The sequence below is a fragment of the Narcine bancroftii genome, chromosome 8 (genome assembly GCF_036971445.1).
Source record: "Narcine bancroftii isolate sNarBan1 chromosome 8, sNarBan1.hap1, whole genome shotgun sequence".
Classification (NCBI taxonomy): Eukaryota; Metazoa; Chordata; class Chondrichthyes; order Torpediniformes; family Narcinidae; genus Narcine; species Narcine bancroftii.
Window position 1 is genome coordinate 153112159 of NC_091476.1, and position 24883 is coordinate 153137041.

The 24883-nt window shown below is 40.7% G+C and overlaps 1 protein-coding gene and 1 long non-coding RNA gene across 6 annotated transcripts in view; both read left to right on the forward strand.

Annotated features, from left to right (window-relative positions):
- Nucleotides 1–87: 87 nt before the first annotated feature.
- On the forward strand, nt 88–11054 carry LOC138741903 (uncharacterized). The gene is made up of 4 exons (XR_011343870.1): nt 88–402; nt 3741–3851; nt 4570–4723; nt 9882–11054. It is a non-coding gene; the product is annotated as an uncharacterized lncRNA (long non-coding RNA).
- Nucleotides 11055–18643: 7589 nt separating this feature from the next.
- The window catches only part of LOC138741395 (glucocorticoid modulatory element-binding protein 1-like), a 28186-nt gene continuing 21946 nt past the window's right edge, over nt 18644–24883 (forward strand). For 2 of the 5 annotated variants that reach the window (XM_069895417.1, XM_069895422.1), the window contains exons 1-3: nt 18644–18952; nt 21734–21772; nt 23767–23858. In XM_069895417.1, coding sequence (XP_069751518.1) covers nt 18813–18952; nt 21734–21772; nt 23767–23858 — 271 coding nt within the window. In that variant the 5' untranslated portion in view covers nt 18644–18812. The remainder of the gene's footprint in view (nt 18953–21733; nt 21773–23766; nt 23859–24883) is intronic. The other 3 variants (XM_069895418.1, XM_069895420.1, XM_069895421.1) reach the window with 3 other exon arrangements.

Sequence of the window (24883 nt, forward strand, 5' to 3'; positions counted from 1 at the left end):
CTAAGGACACACTGAGGATGTAATTATGATGTCAGCACATGATATTGCTATGGTTTCAGAAACAAGTTCAAATGAGTGTAATGAATTCTCAAGTGAAAATGTTTTCCCAATTATAAAACAATGAGGCAGTGGGGACTTATTCATAGGTCAAGCCAATTTGGAAAATATGCAGCAAATGATATTAAATGTTGGAGGGTAAACAATTGTTTGTGGACCTGGTCTGTAGCATTAGTTCATTGGTTTAAAAGACAGTATATAATCTGAGAAAATACATCTCAGGTGCTAGTATATTTAGTGTGACATGGACGTTACCCCTCCATAAATCTTCGTTCGCGAAGCCAAGCCAAAGAAGAAAGAATATACATATTATATATATATGATTGACAGATTATCTTTATTTATGTGAGTGTGAAATTTCTGATGAAGAATAACTGCTCCATTCTCCCATAATGTTGTCATACCCACACTCCTGTTCGGCTCCGAATCATGGGTCCTCTACCGGCATCACCTACGGCTCCTAGAACGCTTCCACCAGCGTTGTCTCCGCTCCATCCTCAACATCCATTGGAGCGCTTTCATCCCTAACGTCGAAGTACTCGAGATGGCAGAGGTCGACAGCATCGAGTCCACGCTGCTGAAGATCCAGCTGCGCTGGGTGGGTCACGTCTCCAGAATGGAGGACCATCGCCTTCCCAAGATCGTGTTATATGGCGAGCTCTCCACTGGCCACCGTGGCCACCAAAGAAAAGGTACAAGGACTGCCTAAAGAAATCTCTTGGTGCCTGCCACATTGACCACCGCCAGTGGGCTGATATCGCCTCAAACTGTGCATCTTGGCGCCTCACAGTTTGGCGGGCAGCAACCTCCTTTGAAGAAGACCGCAGAGCCCACCTCACTGACAAAAGGCAAAGGAGGAAAAACCCAACACCCAACACCCAACCCCAACCAACCATTTTTCCCCTGCAGCCGCTGCAACCGTGTCTGCCTGTCCCGCATCGGACTTGTCAGCCACAAACGAGCCTGCAGCTGACGTGGACTTTTACCCCCTCCATAAATCTTCGTCCGCGAAGCCAAGCCAAAGAAAAGAATAATGGACACTGTTTGACCTGCTGAGTTTCTCCAGCCTTGTGTTTTTACTTCAACGACAGTGTCTGTGGACTTTTGGGACCTTGAGGATGTTCACAAGGATTCTATATTATTGAGTAATTGGGGAAGCAGTTGTGAGTTAGTTGGAAACTGAGCAGGAGAAAAACTAAAACGTGAATATGTCCTGTGAAAAGAGGCTTTGAAGTTTTGTAAACTCCCACAAAAAAAAAGTATGACAATTGAAGGGGGAATTCTGAGGAGGGGGAATGGATGTGTAATCTTCTTAGTCCAACAATAAAAAATAGTAAGAGCAGATGGAAAGTGAGGAATGATAAACCCAAACCAATTTTCCCAGTTATCTCCCTGCTCTCCTAGTATTTATTGCTTCTTTCTCTTGCTGTATCTTCACCCTTTCTATGAGCACTGAATGTCACCAAACAATTTAATGGGCCACAAGGTGACCAAAGGTAGGGTGAAATAAATCAGGAATATGTGGAATTGAAGGAATGCAGAAAGAAGTTTCATTTATCAGAAGAGGTAAGGAGGATTGAACTACGTATTTGGAGAATTTAGTTTCATATATGCAAAATATTTTCCATAGGAAATTGAAATTGTACCACAAAATGACATGAGCCTTTTTAATTAATCTCAATCTCAGTTGACATTGTAACTGACTGCTTCAAAGAAACACACACTCACAGTGTGGGAGGTTAAACTCTGAGATTTATTGAGGATGGAAAGGCTCCTTTTATACAGTTGAAGTTCCCGCCCATTTGTTTGATTGGCTGATATCAGCTGCATGAATAACAATAGTGGGTGGGAACATTCTTGCATGTGAATACCCTTCTTCCCCAGCCTGTTATAGGTCTGTCTTGGCCAATGCCATTGAGAGCTGTTGATCTTGTACTGCTCCAGCTTTGAACCGCTCTGTGTTAAGGGATGTGTTACACTGTGTTATGCTGCTGTTTACTACCGTGCGTGCTATGTGATGTGCCGGCTTGATCTCCATGGTGGCAGGCCGCCACAACATCAATATTTTTCATACTTTTGTGCCAACACATGACCACAAAATGCCATAATAATCGTCTCCATATTATTGTCTATTTTTCATTTGTTGTCCAATTTTGCATTTTTCCTAAAGTGTATACTCCAGACTTCGACGTTAGGGATGAAAGCGCTCCAATGAATGTTGAGGATGGAGCGGAGACAACGCTGGTGGAAGTGTTCTAGGAGCCGTAGGTGATGCCGGTAGAGGACCCATGATTCGGAGCCGAACAGGAGTGTGGGTATGACAACGGCTCTGTATACGCTTATCTTTGTGAGGTTTTTCAGTTGGTTGTTTTTCCAGACTCTTTTGTGTAGTCTTCCAAAGGCGCTATTTGCCTTGGCTAGTCTGTTGTCTTTCTCGTTGTCGATCCTTGCAGCTGATGAAATGGTGCAGCCGAGATGGGTAAACTGGTTGACCGTTTTGAGTTTTGTGTGCCCGATGGAGATGTGGGGTGGCTGGTAGTCATGGTGGGGAGCTGGCTGATGGAGGACCTCAGTTTTCTTCAGGCTGACTTCCAGGCCAAACATTTTGGCAGTTTCCGCAAAACAGGACGTCAAGCACTGAAGAGCTGGCTCTGAATGGGCAACTAAAGCGGCATCGTCTGCAAAGAGTAGTTCACGGACAAGTTTCTCTTGTGTCTTGGTGTGAGCTTGCAGGCGCCTCAGATTGAAGAGACTGCCATCTGTGCGGTACCGGATGTAAACAGCGTCTTCATTGTTGAGGTCTTTCATGGCTTGGTTCAGCATCATGCTGAAGAAGATTGAAAAGAGGGTTGGTGCGAGAACACAGCCTTGCTTCACGCCATTGTTAATGGAGAAGGGTTCAGAGAGCTCATTGCTGTATCTGACCCGAGCTTGTTGGTTTTCGTGCAGTTGGATAAGAGGTCGACAGCATCGAGTCCACGCTGCTGAAGATCCAGCTGCGCTGGGTGGGTCACGTCTCCAGAATGGAGGACCATCGCCTTCCCAAGATCGTGTTATATGGCGAGCTCTCCACTGGCCACCGTGACAGAGGTGCACCAAAGAAAAGGTACAAGGACTGCCTAAAGAAATCTCTTGGTGCCTGCCACATTGACCACCGCCAATGGGCTGATAACGCCTCAAACCGTGCATCTTGGCGCCTCACAGTTTGGCGGGCAGCAACCTCCTTTGAAGAAGACCGCAGAGCCCACCTCACTGACAAAAGGCAAAGGAGGAAAAACCCAACACCCAACCCCAACCCACCAATTTTCCCCTGCAACCGTGTCTGCCTGTCCCGCATCGGACTTGTCAGCCACAAACGAGCCTGCAGCTGACGTGGATATTTACCCATAAATCTTCGTCCGCGAAGCCAAGCCAAAGAATACTCCAGACACAGTTAAAAGGAATGGTTGCTAAATTTTACAAATTTATGCATCTAACTGTTATGTTTCTTGGAGTAATCAATTTCTGTTCCTATTTATAATGAAAGATTTGAGATTATTATTCCTTTGTTTACTTTCAACTCTGTTATAATAAAATAAAATGGTTTGATTTAAACAAATGCTTTATAGAAAGAATACAATGATTTGCTGATGGTCTCCTCTGTAAATTAAAATTAATTTCTTCTGTTTTATGTTAACTTCAAGACTGGAACTACTACTACAGAATGGAGCTTTAAACTTTGAGGAAAAAATAACGTTAGCCAAAAATACTCTGCAGGCCGGAAGTAGAGATGTGGATTCCAAAGAAAGTTAACGGTAACTTTGCCCTAATAAAGGAAATAATTTTTTGAATATTTTATTTTGAGAATTTTCAAAACAAAGAATCAAAAAGTAAAACATCAATATCCATAAATGTTAACAAAATAGTACAAATATCGATCTGCAGGTGGATTTTAAAGAAAGTGAAAATAAAGAGTCAACTTATGATTCAATTATTATAAAGAAAAAAAATTACTAAAATGCAAATTCAATGTCCACATTGAACCAAAGGGAGAAAAAGATAAAAGATAATAGCGGGCTAAACCTAGTTGGGAATCAGATTTCCAAGTAACTGTTATGCATTTCTTGGCCACTGCTGAAGTGAGCTTAACAAATTTTAATTGATATTTCAACAGCCTCATTTTAGGTCTTGTGTCTTCTAAATTCCCCAATAAAAAAAAATTCAGGTACCTGAAGGTATTGAATTCCAGTAATAATTTTTTTTCCAGATTACCCAAATCTTCCCAGAAAGACCTCACTTTAGGGCATGACCAGGTTGAGTGCAAGAAAGTACCTAATTTCTTGACCACATCGAAAACATGGGCCTGGTATTTCTGATTTGAATTTATGTAACTTTTGTAAGGAGTAAGGTATAGCTGATGCAAGAAGTTACATTGCAACAGTTGATATCCTACATTAATCATGTTAATCATGAATAAAAGTAAAGATTAAAAGATTTATGTTAAGATGGACCAAAATGAATTTCCTTTTCCAGGATGCTGCTCATTTAGAATCAAGTCAACAGTTCCAATATGAAACTGAAGTAGTCATGGTCTTAGAAGAATGTGAACAATCAATAGACAGCTATAAATTGGCCTGCAGGTTCTCCGAGATGAGAAGTATTACCAGGTGAAACAGATTGTCATGAGGTAAGAGAGTTAATGTTTATTTACACTGCACTCATTGCTCCTGCATTGATTTGCATACAACTCTGCTTAGTTACAGCACTTTAATTTATTGTCATAAAATCAAGTAATTGTATGTGAATTAACAACTAGAACAATGAAAGATGCATGCCTATTTACTAGAATGAAATGAGGCTACCAGTTTCAATCATTTTCTGCTACATTTCATTATTAAACCCAATAGTAATTGATATTATTTCAGATTCGATACTTAGTAGAACAAAGATCCATTGTGATTCATTCTGTACAAATTATTCCTTTTGTGTGACTAAAATAGTTTATTTTACATACAAATGTTTCTTCTTCTTTGGCTTGGCTTCGCGGACGAAGATTTATGGAGGGGGTAAAAAGTCCACGTCAGCTGCAGGCTCGTTTGTGGCTGACAAGTCCGATGCGGGACAGGCAGACACGATTGCAGCGGTTGCAGGGGAAAATTGGTGGGTTGGGGTTGGGTGTTGGGTTTTTCCTCCTCTGCCTTTTGTCAGCGAGGTAGGCTCTGCGGTCTTCTTCAAAGGAGGTTGCTGCCCGCCAAACTGTGAGGCGCCAAGATGCACAGTTTGAGGCGATATCAGCCCACTGGTGGTGGTCAATGTGGCAGGCACCAAGAGATTTCTTTAGGCAATCCTTGTACCTTTTCTTTGGTGCACCTCTGTCACGGTGGCCAGTGGAGAGCTCGCCATATAACACGATCTTGGGAAGGCGATGGTCCTCCATTCTGGAGACGTGACCCATACAAATGTTTAAATTAGAAAGAATAGGCCCATTGGTCCCTTTATCCTATTCTTCCAATCTATGTCATAATGGCTGATCAGATTGTCACCTCAAATTCACATTCCCAGTTACTGAAAGACCTTTTGATTCCTCTGTTTATCGTTTATCAAACTCTGCCTCAAAAAAATTCAAACGCTCTGCTTCCTCTGCCCTTTAAAGAAGAGAGCACCAAAGTCTCATGACCCTTGCAAGGGTGAGATGGGGTTAAAGTACACCTTATTTCTGCTTTAAGTTACTTTTCAATAGTGATCCCATAAATCTCGATTCTCCCACAGGAGGAATTTTTTTTTTCAGACCCACTCTGACATGATTTCTCAGGAGCTTGTACATTTGAATGGAAGTACTTATTTCTTCTAAACTCCAGTGAGAAAAACCTAGCCTGCCCAAGCTTTCCTCCTGAGACCATTCCAGATCTAAAAATTCTTTGAACTGATTCCAACATCCGGTACTGTCTTTAAGTACATTCTCCTTGTGTCTGCATGAGTTTCCTCTGGGTGCTCTGGTTTCCTCCCACCTTTCAAAGCGTATGGGGTTGCAGGTTAATTGGGGTATTTGGGTGGTGTGGTTCATGGGCCAGAGGGCCGAGTGCCACGTTGTACGTCTAAAATTAAAACAAAAATGATTTCACACCATTAAATGAAGAGTGAACACTGTAATCCATTTGTGCTCTCACCAGTGCTCTACATAACAGGAAGATAACCTCCCTATTTTTCTACTGAGTTCACAAAAACAGTAACACTGTAGCATTCCCAATTCCATCCTGCGCCTGTATAGTAATCTTTTGTGAATCTTGCACAAGATCATCCAGATTCTTCTCATCTGAGCTCCACAGTCTTTTAACTGCATCCATTTTTTTTTAAAACTTCCCTGCCAATTGTGTATTTTCCCCATATAATATTCCATTTACTCACTTAACCCATATAAATTCCTTTCCAGCTTCCAAATGACTTTCTTATCTCTCTTTATGTCATGGCTTTCATCCCTTCATCCAAGTCTTCTAAAAATTGTAAGAAGTTTAAGCCACAGTAACTCTATTTCTGAGTAGAAACTGACCTATTATTTTCATACTATCACCCCAATTAGAAATGTTCATTATATACAGTTATTTGTGTATTGGAGTCTTTCTGCCATCCCTCCTATATTAGTCTCTTACAACCATTGTAATATTAGCATCCTTAGTAAAGCCAGCAATCACATTCATTTTTTTTCAAAGTTTAATTTTGAATTGGCTTTGGTTGACTCAATTTCTCATATTTGGAAGTGATCCTAGCACAGGTTCTGTACAATATGAAACAGCTTAAAGCATTTTCATTGTTAGAATGGTATAGAGTTGATAGTGGATGGTTTGCTTCTGTGGGTAAGACTTGACCAAGCTGAATAGGACACTGACTTGCCTAATGTAGAGAGGCAGCTTGAAACACACAGCAGTGGAAGAACTGGACATGAATCTTATAGAAGCTAAAATATACGAAGGAGGCCTTTTGTATTATAATGTATCAATATTTTGGGGAAAATAGTTTTTAACAATCACATCATGAATTGAAATCCGAAATTTAGTTGTTGCTGAAATTATCCCACGAGATAATTTTTTTCAAGTCTTAACACACTGCTCAGGGTAGAGGAATGTAATGATTAATTTCTTGGCAGTTTAAAAGTTGTTGCCCCTCTTAAATTACTGACCTCTGTTCTACTTGTCCTGAACTGCTTCAAATCCCTTTTTATTCGTGCTTGCTGACGCTTACTGACACCTGATTAAGAAATGCCCCTCATTTTACAATTTCACAATTGTGATATCTCTAGACCTGACCATAATGTTCCCCCCACCTCCAATCTCTTCCATCAGAAAAGTCTTCATTCAATTATGACTTTTTGAATATCCCCATTTTGAACCTCTCTTCCGTTGGTTGCTCAGCTTTCAGATGCTTAAGCCCTGAGCTCTGAAATTGCCTCCTTAATCTTGACAATTGTCTAGCCTGATCTTAATTGGTGAGTGAATAGCCAGGAATATTCATGCCACAGAATTGTACCAGACAAGAATGAGTCAATGTCCACAATGAACAGATTTGGGAATCATCAGAAAATGGAGATGACCAGCTACACAAGTGCAATAGCCTCAAGAAGAACTGAATATTTTGCAGCAAGATATTGTTGTTGTTCTATCCATGTGTTGTTCTATCCATTTTAGATTCAACGTGGATAACCTCATATTTATCTGTACTGAAATCCATTTCTTGTGCACAAATATAGTTGCTGCCTCCTGAAGCTACTGTATCCCACCTTATTGCAAGGATTTAGGCATGCAGGAGTCAAGAAGTCTTGGTACAATTGGATCATACTCTGAGACGGTACCTAGAGTCCTCTAATTTCAAAAAGAATACATTTGGCAATTATCTACTATTTTGTTCAAAGCAACATAAAATTCAAAACTTCCTTTCGATTGAGGATAAAGAACTAATTGAAAATAGTTCAATAAAAAATTATTGAAAATAATTTTGACATACCTATTTTTAGCAGTTGTCTATAAAACTTTTTGGATAACCTTTCCAAATAAAATTGGTAAGTCCAATCAAGAATACAGATTGTGTTCTTTGAGGTGAATGTTTCAGTGATTTCAGTAACTTTTTTTATGATTATTGCATTTTTTTTTAAAAACTGTCCATACACAGTACCTTTCATATTCTTTTCAGTAAAAGTCCAGTTCAATATCAATCCTCAACTACTGAACAAAATAAACACTTTTTAGATAACAATTTCTTCCTTTTGTGCTTGGTAAAGCATCTCATTTTATTGGACATAAGTTATACTAACATTTTAGTATAAAATTTTATTTTATTTTATTTTATTTAAAATTTTAGGTCTTTAAAGCAATGAAATTGTGAATGTTCTAAGAACACTAGTACTGAAATCTATTAACATGTCAGATATTGAAATGAAAACATAGATGATCATTTTATAACAGAGCAGTGAAGAATGGGGGTAGAATTCTGACTATCAAGAGAACAAATAGTCAATTAACATTGTGTGTTAGGATTCTATTTTATCTATTAATTCAGAAAATCGATTCTCCTCCATCCCAGTTCAGGTCCATAATTCTTCCTGAAGAATTAACCTGTCTTTTCCCTTCTTGTGTTGACAAATCAACTGCATTTTGAGACTTTTCCTTATTTTGGATTCCTGACATTTATATTCAGTTTGAAAGGAATAATCAGAATTACTGTCATGAACAAGTCACAAAATTCAGGGTTTTATGGCAGCATCACACAGTGCAAACATCTTACAACACTAATCTATAAATTAAAATAAATAGTAGTGCACAAAAAGTTAAGCAGTGTCTTTGGTTCATTGATCAATCAGAAATCTGATGGCAGCAGGGAAGAAGCTGCCCCTGTGCCACTGAGTACTCATCTTTAGGCTACAAAATCTCTGGTAGCAGAGAGAAGAGGGCATAGCCTGGTGGTGGGGGTCCTTGAGGATAGAGGCTGCTTTTTTTAAGACATCGTCTCATGTAGATGTCCTCGACAGAGTGAAGACTGGTGCCTGTGATATCGCAGGCCGAGTTAACAACCCTCTGGGGGTCACGGAGCGCCCGCTAACCATGGCAACAGCTGGCAAAGGTGTCGCACAGACATTGGTAGACATCATTTTGGCAGAGCTAAGTGAGGTTCAACTGGTCACATCAAAGATTCTCAGCCAGGTATTTGATGGGACTGCTCTGATATCTGGGAAGCATGGTGGCTCCCAGAAGCAAGAGAAACTAGATCATGAGATACCTTATGTACACTGTCTTAACCACCAGCTACACTTAGTGGTAGTACACGCAATGCCAACAGAGACAGCTGTAGTTTACTTCTTTCATGTGTGTGATGCCCTCTACAAATTCTGCAAGAGGCCCACAGTTGCTGTGCACTCTAAGGATGTACATCTTAAACAGCTTCTGGAACAGAGATGGACAGGATATCTTGTCACTGTGTCAGACATTCTAAAATCCTTCGATGAGATAACATTTCTTTTGACTAGTGGGATTGACTCTGTGCTGGTCTATGGTGGAGAGATACAAATGGAGGCTGTGGGCCTGCTGCGCGAGATGACCGAGCCCAGTTTCTCATTCATTGCCAAGTTAGTGCACACAGTTCTTGCCCTGTTGAATCCACCAAACAAGCTTCTCCAAAAAGAGGACACTGACAGGTTTAAATATCGTGGCTAGTGCAGCTTGTGTACGGGAACTCTGTTGCATCAAGGAGTTTAATAAGATGTGGGACATGGCCAGGACTGCCAGTGCGTCACTGAGACCTGCAATCCCACAAACGGAGATGCAAAGTGTACATGATTATGGATGATTATGTTGTTATAGGAACTAAAGGATACAGGAATGATAACAAAAAACAGAACTTCAGAGGCTACCACTCTATTAATTCAGTGCTTGGAGAGATAGATCACCGATTCAGCGAGTGCAACTCACAGTTGGCTAGTGCACTTGTTGCACTAAATCCAGAAAATGATACATTTCTTGATGGAAAGGCTGTGAAGCATATTATGGACTTGCCACGATTGCCTATAATTGAGACAGAGTATGAAGTTGCTGAACAGTTTTTCAGCTCACCAAAACAATCACAGCCAATCCAGGGGGATTGGACTATGCAGCACATCCTCTCAAAGTATCACACAGATCGGATCAGAATGCCCAGTGTACTGACTGCTTTTAAACAAGCCTTCACATTTGGCACCTCCACGGCAACGTGCAAGAATTCATTCTTCACTCTGAGAAGCGTATTTTCGGACCACAGACGCGCAATGCTCCACAAAAGAGAGGCCTAGTTGGTTCAGCGAGCAATTGAGAGGGACTTAACTTGAAAATGCACAAATGAATGGAAGTACACCATTCTTCGGAGATTCAGCACCAATACTTTCCGCCTGCGACTCTTCTAAAGGTAAACATTGCATTTAATTCACTTTATGATGCCAGCCTTGGTTTTTATAATTATGATACAAAAAGTTGAATGATTTTTGGGTCTGTCTGCATTTATTCAGTAAGATTGGAGTATATATAGTTTATTTCAAATGTTATTCTAATGACGTGCACAGAGAGAGAGAGAGAGAGAGAGAGACAGTGTGTGTGTGTGTGTGTGTGTGTGTGTGTGTGTGTGTGTGTGTGTGTGTGTGTGTGTGTGTGTGTGTGTGTGTGTGTGTGTGTGTGTGTGTGTGTGTATGTGTGTGTGTGTGTGTGTGAGAGAGACAGAGAAAGATGTGGTGTGTGTCAGAGAAAGAGAGAGACATAGTAGCATGTTTTTAAATTGGAACTGGGTTGGTGGGTTGGCTGTTGATGGCAAAGTTAGCAGCTTGTGTGTGGTTAGAAAGGGAGAGTTTCCAGCCAGATGGACCCTCAACTGAGAGCTGAGACCAAGGGGAAGCCCCTGAACAACAGAAGGGGGAGTAAGGACATGATACCACAGTGGTGGTAATGGTGTAAATAGAAATGAATGTAACACTCTACAGTGATGGAAATGTATGGTTACAGATCTTTGAACGGTTTTCCTTTTGTATTTAATTTATTGTGAATAAAGTGCACGTTTGTTTAAAAAAAATTCAAAGCTGGAGGAGCTCAGCGGGTCACGCAACATCGTATCAGCATCAGTTCTTGTCTTTCTTATTATTTATAGCATTGAGAAGATGATAAATACATCTGAAGCATAAAATGGTTGCTTTCAAAATAGTTTTTTTCCATGGGAACTGATTACAACACTCGTGTACAGTACAGTTTGAACCTGAAGATGCAGGTCTTTGAGCTGCAGGTCCACGTGCAAAAACTAGCAAAGACATCCAGCATTTTGTTTGGTACTCGTAAAGAATTTGCATAGGATCAGTCAAATGCACGAAATGTCGACCCAGTGGTAGGGTTAGATAAAATCCCCTCCCCCCCCACCAAACGGCAAAAGCACACAAAGCTGACACACAAACTGCAGTTTGTGTGCCCCCACCCCTCCCATGGGTATGCGAATGCCTCCCAATTCAATTTGTTCTGACGCTGACTCTGGGTGCAGTACATGGAGATTCATTAGAAAAACATGATCTGGATTGGTCGTATGAGTTTATCCTGCCAATCATTTAGATGATGGTTGATCTGTGTGACAATCTCAATGAAAATAAATGCCAAACTCCTGTATGTGTATTTTATAAAGTGTAAATACTGCATTTACATGTATTTTATGTAATGTATTATGTAATATATTATGTAATGTATTACATTACATGTAAATACATGCAAATACTGCATTCAGCGCTTGACGTCCTGCTTTGCGGAAACTGCCAAAATGTTTGGCCTGGAAGTCAGCCTGAAGAAAACTGAGGTCCTCCATCAGCCAGCTCCCCACCATGACTACCAGCCCCCCCACATCTCCATCGGGCACACAAAACTCAAAACGGTCAACCAGTTTACCTATCTCGGCTGCACCATTTCATCAGATGCAAGGATCGACAATGAGATAGACAACAGACTCGCCAAGGCAAATAGCGCCTTTGGAAGACTACACAAAAGAGTCTGGAAAAACAACCAACTGAAAAACCTCACAAAGATAAGCGTATACAGAGCCGTTGTCATACCCACACTCCTGTTCGGCTCCGAATCATGGGTCCTCTACCGGCACCACCTACGGCTCCTAGAACGCTTCCACCAGCGTTGTCTCCGCTCCATCCTCAACATCCATTGGAGCGCTTACACCCCTAACGTCGAAGTACTCGAGATGGCAGAGGTCGACAGCATCGAGTCCACGCTGCTGAAGATCCAGCTGCGCTGGATGGGTCACGTCTCCAGAATGGAGGACCATCGCCTTCCCAAGATCGTGTTATATGGCGAGCTCTCCACTGGCCACCGTGACAGAGGTGCACCAAAGAAAAGGTACAAGGACTGCCTAAAGAAATCTCTTGGTGCCTGCCACATTGACCACCGCCAATGGGCTGATAACGCCTCAAACCGTGCATCTTGGCGCCTCACAGTTTGGCGGGCAGCAACCTCCTTTGAAGAAGACCGCAGAGCCCACCTCACTGACAAAAGGCAAAGGAGGAAAAACCCAACACCCAACCCCAACCAACCAATTTTCCCTTGCAACCGCTGCAATCGTGTCTGCCTGTCCCGCATCGGACTTGCCAGCCACAAACGAGCCTGCAGCTGACGTGGACTTTTTACCCCCTCCATAAATCTTCGTCCGCGAAGCCAAGCCAAAGAAATACTGCATTATTTTCAAACGTTGTAATTTTCATCTCAATGGAGATTATATCACCGTCCAGCTTAGATGAACAAAAAAGTATCAATGAAAATTCACTCCAGAGTGATATGAGGTATGAGGATATTCACAGATTGCTAACGCATCCATTCCTCTTGCTGACAATTCCTTTTCATGGGTTATTTGGTCTCTGACTTCCGAATTTATACATTGAAACATGAAAATCAGAGACCAGATGTTTGGTATTGGCTGCAGAATGGTTCCCTTAAACAGGATTGTTGGCCTTCAGAAAGCAAAATAAGTGCCAATAGGTCAGTGGTTCTCAACCTTTTTCTTTCCACTCACATACCACTTTAAGTATTCCCTATGCCATAGGTGCTCTGTGATTAGTAAGGGATTGTTTAAGGTGGTATGTGAATGGAAAGAAAAAAGGTTGAAAACCATTGTATCAATCGTACCTAATTGACTCGTTATGTGCACGGTTTCATAATTCCAAAGGAAATGGGCCAATGACCATTTTTCTCAAGCAAAATATTTTAGTAACTATTGGGTCTAGAGCAGTGATTCTCAACCTTCCAATCCCACTCACATACCAACTTAAGCAATCCCTTACTAATCACAGACCACTGATGGCATAGGGATTCCTTAAAGTGTTGACTTTTTTTTTTAAAAAGAGTTCTGACATGCTCAAATATAAAATGCAATTTAGACCAGAGCTATAGTACTTTCACCACCAGTTCTGGTACCGCATCACTGGAAGAATATGATTAGTCTAAAGAGTAGATTTGCAAGATATTCCAGGACTAAAATTGTAGCAATTGGGAACCATGAGGTCTCTAGATTTAAGTAAGGTGCAAAAGGTCAGACAGGACAAGAGCTCACTGTCTGAAAGGCACGTTGAGGCAGGAACACTACCTCACGTTGGATACTGGCTCATCCTACCAATGCAACATCCAACTTGTCTACGTTAAATTCAGCTTCTGAACTGAACAGTTAAGTTTTTGGTCAATAGTGAACTCGAAGATATTAACGGTAATGTCACTGAACGTTAAGGACAGTTGGTTAAACCCTCTCTTTTTGGAAACAATCATCTGTAACTTGTGAAGCAGGAGTGTTTCTTGCCACTTATCAGCACATGCCTGATTGCTGCAGACATGAACTATTTTAGTGACTGAGGAACAGTGAATGAAATCTTGCAATTACCAGCAAACATTCCCACTTTTGAACCTATAATGGAAGAAAGATCATTGTTGAAGCAGTTGAAGATGTTTGACCCAAGGACACTGCTCTGTGGAATCAATGTGCTGAGACTGTGCATGAGATCTGACTGTAATTATTGCTTATTTTCCCATTGGTGGCCACGGTTCCAATTTTATGAGTGCAATAATACAATTTTAAAATTCTTTCAAGAAAAGATTTTGTAAAATAATTGAAGATTATGAAATCAAAGGATACTGAAAAAAGTTTTAAGATTCATTTTGAGATGTACCATTAAATCTTTTGCCAAAAATCAAGCACAGAGGTACAATAGCCACGGTCAAAATTAAGCAAAAAAAAAAGGGCTGACAGTTCCATCGTACTGTGTAGTTCCATAATTGTTGTGTACCTTCCGGATCCAATAATCATATAACACCAAGTGCTTCAGCAACTACAAAGGCATGTTCCAGATTCTCTTGATTGCTCCGAATTGAAACTTTTTCCCATGTCAATGAGGTCTGGTCTATTAAAGGAAAGCATCTAATTAAGTTTTAAGCACCAAAAGTTATTGCATAAAACATATTAATCCTTTCAATTGTATATTTGGGTTCTGACATTTGATGCATTTTGAAAACTGCAATTCAAATTCTCAAAGTAAGCAGTGGCTGTCTCTTTTAATATTTTTTTTAAATCTGGGAATTGGGTGCTGCCATCAGTTTTTTTTAATATATATATTATACTTATACAAGTAGACTGATCTGATACTTTTTTTTTTCATTTTTTGGATTGTTCAGTGGCATGCATGAAGCCGAACCAAACAATGTCCTAGTAGCCTGGACCCAGACATAAAAGGCTGAACCATCATCAAAGTCCAAATTGCTGTGGGATGTTTGTAAAGATACAATACTGGAGAAACTCAGCAGGTCAAACAGTGTTGATATAAAATGTAGTTTCCTTTATGTAATGAAATAGTTTATTCAGGGACAAACTGATTTTCTAAGCAGTGTTTGGTTTCATGTTCCTCTGGTTATTGTTACCAATATTGGAACTATTACTTTGTGGTCCTCACAATTTATTGTAAAATGAATTGGTTGTTTCTTTACCTGGTACTGCTGGAGTGGACCCCATTCGTTGCTTGGTGGATAAATATAATTCCGAATATGACATTGAGCTGCACCTGCCTACATTTTGCTCATACATCGATGAAGGGCTCAAGTCTGAAATGTTACTGTTTGACCTGATGAATTTCTCCAGCGTTGTGTGTTTACTTCAATCACGGTGTCTGCAGACTTTCATGTTATACTTTGAAATGGCTACCCGTTGAAATATTAGGGATGAATAATAAATGTTGAAATTACTATATCTAGTTGACAATCATTTTAAGAAATAAAGACTGATAAGGAAACATTTGCTTTCACTCCAAATTGATATGATCTGGAAAAAAAAGTGATGCTCTGAGTCATAACTTTCAAAGGGGAAAAAGAGATGAATGTATGAATGAAACAATCGCAGGACAATAGGAAAATCATTTAGGCATTGCACAAGTAGAATAATTGCTTGTGAGAGTGTGCGGAGGCACCAGAAGCTAAATAGCCACCTTTTGTCGCTGCAGTACTTTACTGTTTACGCACAAATTAAAGAAGACACTCACTCCTTTTTTCAGCACAAAATGGAGTCAAGTCTCTTCATTCCACTCAAACACAACACTGAATTCTTTATCCCACCAAATACCACCCAACCAAACCCCACTGACCTTTTCATTGGCTCTGCACCACACGGGTGATCTTGATATTCTCACTCTCCTCCTCCTGCATCCGAGATCCGCTTGCTTAACTAACCCACGCATTCATGCTATTATACCCGCGTGTCGCCTCAAATATGTCATCAGCAGTGACCAGGCACCGCTCCCGACGCAGATAAGTACATGACCGCGACACTGTAACATGCTGACAATTTGGAATAATCAATATACAAATTTTTTAAATAGCGTAATTGGACAAGCCATTATAAGAGGCAGTTTAGTATAAGAGCAAAGCAAGAAAATCTTTAATTTATTTTTGAAGTCGAGTTTGTTGTCATCTGTTTCTACAAGTACAACCCGACGAAACAGCGTTCTCTGGTCCTTAATGCAAATTTTAAAAAGCAGATCTACAATCAGACATAATACACAAATAGATAAACAATACATATACTGGACAAGTATTTAATTTGTAAAAATAAATAAATAGTTTCATGAATATAAGAGAATCGGATGGTTTATTCAGGGACAAACTGATTTGCTAGGCAGAGTTTGGTTTTATGTTGCTATGGTCATTGTTACCAATATCGGAACTATTACTTTGTGGTCCTCATAATTTCCTTTGGAATGAATTGTGCCAGCAGTGGTTGCTTCTTTTGCCTGTTACTGCTGGAGAGAACCCCACTACAGTTGCTTGGTGGATAAATATCCTTCCCAATGTAACAAATCAGAAGTCCCTCAAGTTTTGACTCATGTTCATCATCAATTTAGCTGACCTCAAGCTAGCACATAAGTTTCCCTCAGTGCCATGGATACCAAGGATCATCAAAACCTGATTCCCAAAGGCTGTTCACCCATGAATCATAGCTGATGCAGACCAAACTGGTCAAAGGCACAAGTCTTGATCAAATTAAAAGTGGAGGAACCCAGCTGGTCTCACAGCAACCAGAGGGGGTAAAGATATATTACTGTCGTTTTGGGCCTGAGCTCTTCTTCAAGGAATAAGCAAAGAACAGGAAGGCTTCCTATGGATGCTGCGAGACCTGCTGAGTTCCTCCAGCATTTCTGTATTTTTACTACGATCACAGCATCTGCAGACTTTCATGTTTCACATCGTTCTTAATTATCTTGAAATAATTGATTTTAACTGAGGGAATGGTCCATTTGAGCTCAGCACTCCTTTAGGATGTCAACCTTAAATATTTGCCAAGAGGTTCATTCATATACAGTAACCTCATGAAGCTAGCTAACCCTGTTGGTCACCTGTTGCCATCTTTTAACTGCAATTCTTTCCCAGATGGAAAGTAGATTCTGTTTTATGTTAGTCAGTATGATTTTCCTCTCCAGAATGATATGGAAGAATCCTACAGCATTGCATTTCTGAGGATTAATAGGTCCATTACAATCCACAGGGTTGAACACCCAAACATGGACAGAGCTTTGCTTAATGACAAGCTGCTGCCCCCTCGCGGCAGGTGCATGTATATGTCTTTTTCATGTGATTTGCATGATGCTGACTTGAACAGCTTCCCTGCATTTACACTTCATGGACTGGAATTCAAGATCTGAAAGGATATCTGTATCTATGGAAACCATCACTTGGAGAGACAAGGGAACAATCAAAAGTGGATTACATAAAGGAAATTCCATTTCATATAACACAACACTGAAATTTCTCAGACAGAAATCATTGATTTGCATTACAGGCGAGTGGAGCAGTTATTCTTCATCAGAAGTTTCACACTCACACAGGTATAGTCACAAATAAATAAAGATACACACATTTAGTCACATTCTCTCATACATACTCTTTTTCAAACACACATTCACCACTCCCCCCCCCCGCCCGCAATTTTTTTCTCTCTCTTTCACACACACAAACAATCCTCAATTAGAGGACAATTTTACAGATTAAAGATTAAAATATCAAGTCCTTGTCATATACACAAGTAGATGATAAAGGAGCTGGGGAAGGATGGACACATATTTAAGGTTAAAGTAATGAAGGAGGTATGAAGATCACATCACTCAGAAGGACATTGCCGGTAGCAGGAAGGGTTGCTGAAGGTGAAAGGAATGAATGTGAAATGAGGAGCAGTAGTGAGGATAAAATCAGATTGGGCAAACCTGCGGAGATTAGAAAATGCTATCAAGGATACATTTTTGAATGTTTGGTATTTGTACAGATACCAAATTTGCCCATCTCAGAGAAAGAGAGAATCTTTAGTCTGATTAATTGGAAGCTCAGAGGACAAATTTGTATTCATCAAGGTTCTCACAAACAACACTGGCTGAGGGCTAAATACTGTGTTGGCAGGGATATTGAAAAGAACTCTCCAGGTCTTCTTCACAATGGAGGCTGGGATCATTATATATTCGAGAAGCTAGATAGGGATTCGATTTAGTGTCTCATTGGAAGATATTGCCTGCCAAGTGTAACTTACTGTTAGATTGCCTGAGTCTGTTTAGGCTTGAACTGGAGTGGATGAAACAACCAGCTTCTGACCCGGAAGCCAATGTGGAACCAAGGCTGACACTTTTAAGTGCAACATGAGGATTTATTCTAAAACTGCCAAGCAGTAAAATAGAGAAGCATCCACCACAGACATTTTTAAACCACTGATAATAAGCTGAGTGCAGGCGTGAACTAAAGACAAAGAGAAGACTGACTGATCTTTTGAAATCGTGACCCCTTGTTGTGCACAGTTATTGGACAAGGACAGGCAAGATACTCATTTGAAGAGCACAAGTGAGTCCAAGAATGAATGAATGCAGGCACAGATTTATCTTGCATTCTTAATGGAACTTTAAAAAAATATTTATTTAAAATTATAATACAGGTTTGAGAGGTTCACTCCACACCAGTAGAAAACATGGCGACGCACTGGGCAGTCACAGTGCCGATCAGACCGGCGGAGGGTTCTGGTCGTGTGATGTCACCCTCCCCCGCTCAACGTGATGACGTTGCACGCCTTTGGCGCTGGCCGAGAGCCGTTGGTGACGGAAAAGCGCCGAAACGGCGACCGTGAGGCCTCGGTGATTTCGCGGTCGTGAGGCCGCGAGTGGGCCCTTTACAGGCTCCCTGAGGGGCGCCAGGTGATCGTTTTATTTTTTTTGGGGGGGCGGGAAGATGGCGAACGCGGCCGATGTGAACGCGGTGCCCGTCGGGGATGTGGTCGTGGTGACGGCCGAGGCCACGAGCCTGGAGGGGGAGAGCTCGGAGGAGAACAAGACCCAGGTCATCCTGCAGCTGCAGCCGGTCCAGCACGGGTAAGGGGCCGGGGGGGGGGGGAGTGGGGAAGGGGTGGGGAGGGGGGAGAGGGGGTGGGGGTGGGGGTGGGGGGGGAGTGGGGAAGGGGGGTGGGGGGGTGGGGGGGAGTGGGGTGGGGGGGAGTGGGGTGGGGGGGAGTGGGGAAGGGGGGTGGGGGGGAGTGGGGAAGGGGGGTGGGGGGGAGTGGGGAAGGGGGGTGGGGGGGAGTGGGGAAGGGGGGTGGGGGGGAGTGGGGAAGGGGGGTGGGGGTGGGGGGGAGTGGGGAAGGGGGGAGTGGGGAAGGGGGGAGTGGGGAAGGGGGGAGTGGGGAAGGGGGGTGGGGGTGGGGGGAAGGGGGGTGGGGGAGTGGGGAAGGGGGGAGGGGGTGGGGGGAGTGAGGGAAGGGGGAGGGGGTGGGGGGGAGTGGGGGTGGGGGGGAGTGGGGGTGGGGGGGAGTGGGGGTGGGGGGGAGTGGGGGTGGGTGGGGGGGGAGGGGGGGTGGGGGAGAGGGGGGGAGGGGGTGGGGGGTGGGGGGAGGGGGTGGGGAAGGGAGTGGGGTGGGGAGGGAGGGAGTGGGGAGGAGGGGTGGGGGGGAGTGGGGAGGAGGGTCACCACTCCCATTCAGATAGGAAAAATACATGTCGAGTAGGAAAGTCTGCAGTCACCGTGGTGGAAGTAAAAGCAACTCAGCAGGTCAAACTGGGGACTTTTTTAGCAGAGACATAACCAACCTTTCAGGCTTGAGCCCTTCATCAAGGTGTGAGTAAAATGTAGACAGGCGCCTGAACAAAATGGTGGTGGGGATCGGAGGGAGGGGAAGAAGAGAGACTGAATGGGCATGGAGAGCTGGAGGAAAAGAGACCGGTGGAAACCAGTGGTGAATGCCACTATAGCCCCCATTCAGTGCTGGCAATACGCCTCACAGTCGTGCCCCACCCCATTTCAATTCCCTGCCCCACACTCACCTGCTGGATGTGTTTGCCCATGGCCTCCTGCACTGCCAAATGAAGGCCTCCTGCAAATTTAGAGGAGGTAACAGCTAATAAATATTCTGCCTGGGCATTCTCCAACCGGATGGCATTAACATTTGGGTTCTGCTAGCCCTCTCCCTTCCCTCCCCTCACCATTTACAGAGCCCTCACATGCTTGCTGGTGGGCCTTCCCTCCCTTGTCCACCTATTTCCTCCTCCTCCCTCCACCATTTTGTCACCATTTTGTACCTTGAATAAGGCCTCAAGCCTGAAACATTGGTTGTGTATGTATATCTTTGCTATATAAAGTATTCTTAAGCATTGTGTTTTTTGCAAAATCCATTTATAGTTGCACTTAAATAAAATATGCAAGTCAATGAACAAGTAACAAATTCAGAAAATCATAAACAAAGGTTTTGTGCATAAAAATTAATAAATTGATAAACATGAAAATACAAAATATTAATCTTCATTTGAATGCATAAAATTCATTAACATTACATTTGCTGAAATGCAAACAAAATGTTTAAAGCCTTAAAACAACACTTAAAAGTTTACAACATGTACTAAAATGGGGTTATTAAAATATAAGCAAAACATTACATTGTATTAAAGTAAAAACTTTTGAAATTTAATTAAGTTTGAAAAATGCAACCTGGGAAAATGTGATTAAAATCCAATTTAAATTTGGGAGTAAAATATCAACAAAAATAATGTGAGATGATAATTTTAAACTGTTAAAATATACAGCTGTTATTAATAGGCTGGTTGTTATTTTAAAAAGTAATTGTAAAGATTCTTTTTGGAATCCAATGTTATAATGTTAAATTAAACAATGCATATCTTGTGTGGTGGATGGAAGGATCTAGAGCTGAAACTTGGCGATTCTCAGATGATCGCTAATAAATTTAATAAGGAATTCAGGAGAGACCTCGAAGAAGAGCTGCATCCTGGAATGGTTCTAGTAATTGATCCATTTAAGGAAGAGTTGCACAAGAGAAAAAAAAATTGGGTTTGGGTTGGGTTGCGTGAAGTCGGGTGGGCAAGGATTTCGTACAGGTATATTTAAACGTGGACTAGTTGAGGTTCATGGCTTTTTCATGCTGCTAGTTCTATTTAAAAGTAAAAGCTTATAAACATCAGATATATAGTTTGCAATAGACATTAAAACAATGTATTGCATTTATTTTTTAATATTGTGAGGGGCACTGGACAAAGTGGCAACTCTGTGCCTTTCAGTAGATCATGCATGTTACATTCTAAATGTAGTATTACATGACAATAATGGAATCTTTACCTTTATATTTAAACATGCAAATGTGAATTCAAATTATGTAAATACTTTGTCAGTAACAATAAGCAGGATAAATAGATTATTTTTGAAGTTTACTTGAGGTAAACATTGAGTATAGTACCAAATATATTATCTAAAGTAGTTATAAATCAAATAAAATATATAACAAATTTATTAACATTTGTTTGGAAAATCTTAGTATGTGGGCTCAAATTTTTCTCACTACAGGTTTGAGAAGTTACACATAGAAAATTGAAAATTTAGGTTCCACTTTGGAGAGTTGAGCACAAAATCCAAACTGACATTTGGAAAGATCAACACATAATTAAAGTTGCCACCTTTCAGATAACACATTAAATCCAGCCTCCTGTGGTTTGAAAAAAATTGAATGCACTGTTGGATAACGTGAGATCTCCAGTGTGCCCTACCCAGTGTTTATACTTTTACCAGCATCAATCCTTTAACCTATATCAGTTTAAACACTATCTCCTCATTATCTGTTTGAACCACTGTTTGCCATGCTTTCTACATTTCAGACAAAAAAAAAGGTTGGCTGGAAACAAGGGTAATATCTTGTAATTATGATCCTAGTTTTCATTTCAAATGTGGTAGTTTTGTAAATCATTGATGTACTTACACTGATTGTCTGATCATGTTTGAAATCTTTCTTCAGTGATTTTTTTAATACATTCTGGTTGGTTATACTGAGGAATCAATACAGTCCAGTTACTTAGAGGCCTGACCTAGTGATATAGAAAGATGAGCTAGGGAATTATCATTAAAATGAATAAAATTAAAATCTTTAATTTTGACAATAAAATGGCTGAGCCACTGCAAAATTCTCCTGGTCCACAAATACTTTTAAAGAAGGATATGAGTTGATTTTGCTAGTTGATCCTTTACCCTCCTGTTGTGATTCTCAACTGCCTGAGTTACCACAGCGAGCCAGTTGATGCTATCAAACCCATCACCAAAATCAAAAAAAATTGGCCATATTATTCAGTATTCATGAAGATGTACCTTATGCAATTAGCCCTAAAATATTTGAGGATATATTTTTTTAAAAAAAAAAGAGCAGTTAGTCTGTTAGTCTACAATTAGTAGTCTGACATGGTTAACCTGGTAGAATTATTATTTCAGCCAACTTCCAAGGCTTGTTTCAGTGACACTTGTAATTGGATTAACCATTTGGCATCTGCCTGATAGTTTTTGATTGTTTAAGCTTGTCAAATTCATCCTGCCAGACTATTTTTATGTCAATTCATAACCATATATATGGCCCTGAATTATTTATTTGGTTTCTGTACAGATGGTTCTAATGACATTTTTTCCACATCAAAAAAAGCCCTTTTTGTGTTGAAGGAAAGTAGACATTGATCTTTCCATTGACGATGTTTTTTTGATTTAAAGCCGGTACCTGTAGGTACTTGACACTATTAGCAATCCATTAGTTCGGCTAGGCCAATGAAGTACTGGCTTGTCTTGATCTAACTTGAAAGGTGAGTCTAGATTTTTTTTTACCCATCAAAGGTATCCAGCTTCTCAGATCATTACGTGAAATAACACATGTAAATTAAACTACGATGTTACACTTATCCAAAGTACATTGAATCGCAAGCCATAGAAACCATTGCTCCATGGATGTAAAAATAAAAATTCTGCTGACATACTAAAGATCTTGCCTTTAAACCTGTGACAAGAAAATGCCTTAACAGTGGAGAGTATTTCAAAGGGCTACTTTAAACAGTTTAAAAAGCTTTGAACTGCTTTATGAAGTTCTTTCAGTCGACAAGGTTCATGGCATTTTGCCGTCATTTGATAGTCAAGGCCTGTCCGTATCCTTGTGCTATTAGTGGATAATCATGGTGCCTGTGTGAGAGAATTGGAAAAATTTAGCCTGGTTCAAAAATCTGTAAATTCAAGTCTCACAATAGCTAATAATTGAGGTTAACCTTAGGATGCAGAATGTCATGCTGTGCTTTGGTCCAGACTTTGCACTGTTGTCTCATCTGTTACAACTGTCCAAGTTTCTATGGCATTATTTCAAAGAAATGCTGGCCTTGGTACCCTAGCCAAGATTTCTCTCAACAATTATGGCCAAAAATCATTCACTGTAATACTGAAAGAAATTTGAAGTGTGGAGATGCTACCTAAATGCATGCATTTTGTTTGTAAAATATACTGATATTAAATTATTGATTCCCCAGTACTTTCTTGGTTTTCACCAGAACAGCATAGTTTCAAATGTTTTGACAGACCCAGATCCAAGTTTGGATGGATGAAATCTTTTCTCTCTTGGGTTGTGGGTCATATGGGATTTATGTTTGCTTAGCCTATTGATTTTCTGTGGATATCACGGTGTTAGTGTGTACCGGACAAAGTATGGGTGATCTTAATTAGTGCCTACAGCTGGAATCAATTCATGATATTGACACCAAATTTTCAGTTGGTGCCCTTGACAGAATTCCCAAAGGCTCTATTGTATATTTTCTCTGATTTACTTTTCGCTTGACTTTATTGCATTAAATTGATTCATTTCTTTTGTCTCTGACATTTCAAATGATTTCAGTAGCATGTGTGAAGAAGCAGCAGAGTCAAACAGCAATGCTTCAGTTGTTACTGTGGAGACTCACGCTTTACAAAAGTTAGCAGACGGGGAAGGTAAGAGTGGTTATTTTTTTCCTCCACTTTAGACATGCATGTATTCAAACATTATCATTGAGAGAAATGTATTTTTTTAAAATTCTTGATTCTTTGCCACTGATCAATAATATTATGGCTACTTTTCAAATCTTTTTTACCTACTCAAAGTTGGCCATCATTTAGTCTTTAGCTTCCAATCCCCTCAATGGGCTTTTGGAAGGGTCTAACCTAATGTGTGGTTTTCCGTGAAGTATAAATTATCTGGGTGTCTACTGTGAGCAAACAATAGTGTTACTTCTCTTTAGAAAGAAAATTTCTTGAAGAAGGAATTTAACAGTAAGAAAAGTAAAAAAAAACATCTCAGACGGTGAACCTAAAAGGTTACCTTCTGAATTCATACAATGTCGGTTTGGGTCCAAATCAGTATCTAGAGCTTGGAGAGGCCTTCATTGGATCACTGGAAGGAGATGATGATTTAGTCCAATGGTTGACAGATCAGATTCCCTTAGAAACGAACAAAAAAAATTAGGTTGACGCTGCTGGTAAAATACTGTGGGTCTGATGATTTTTCAGATGTGCCAATTAACAGTAGCACTCCTGCCCTTACAGGTGGGCATAAGACACTGTCTTAAATTTGAAGAGCAATATTTTCACAGATGATGGAACTGGGGAAAAAAAGTAATCTCCCTTGTTCAGTCACCATCAGTAAAAGTGACTGTCTGATCATTAATTCATTGCTGTGTATGGAGTCTAGCTGTATGAAAATTATATATGACTTTTCCTACATCATAAGTATGAGTATGCACTGTATTTTTCCTTTCTAAATCCACTGAAACAATCCCAGATCATATCTGCTGGTTTCCACCCTAGGTACTGCAGGCCAATCTCATAACTGCTCTTTTATTCTTTGGTCAAAGTGACAACAGTTCTGGGGGTAATTAACTTGTGTGAGGTGGTATAGCTACATCAGGTCTTGGATCGTTTGTAATGGTTCAAAGTTGAGGAAAGTTCATCTTGTTCATATGACCATATAACCGTTTACA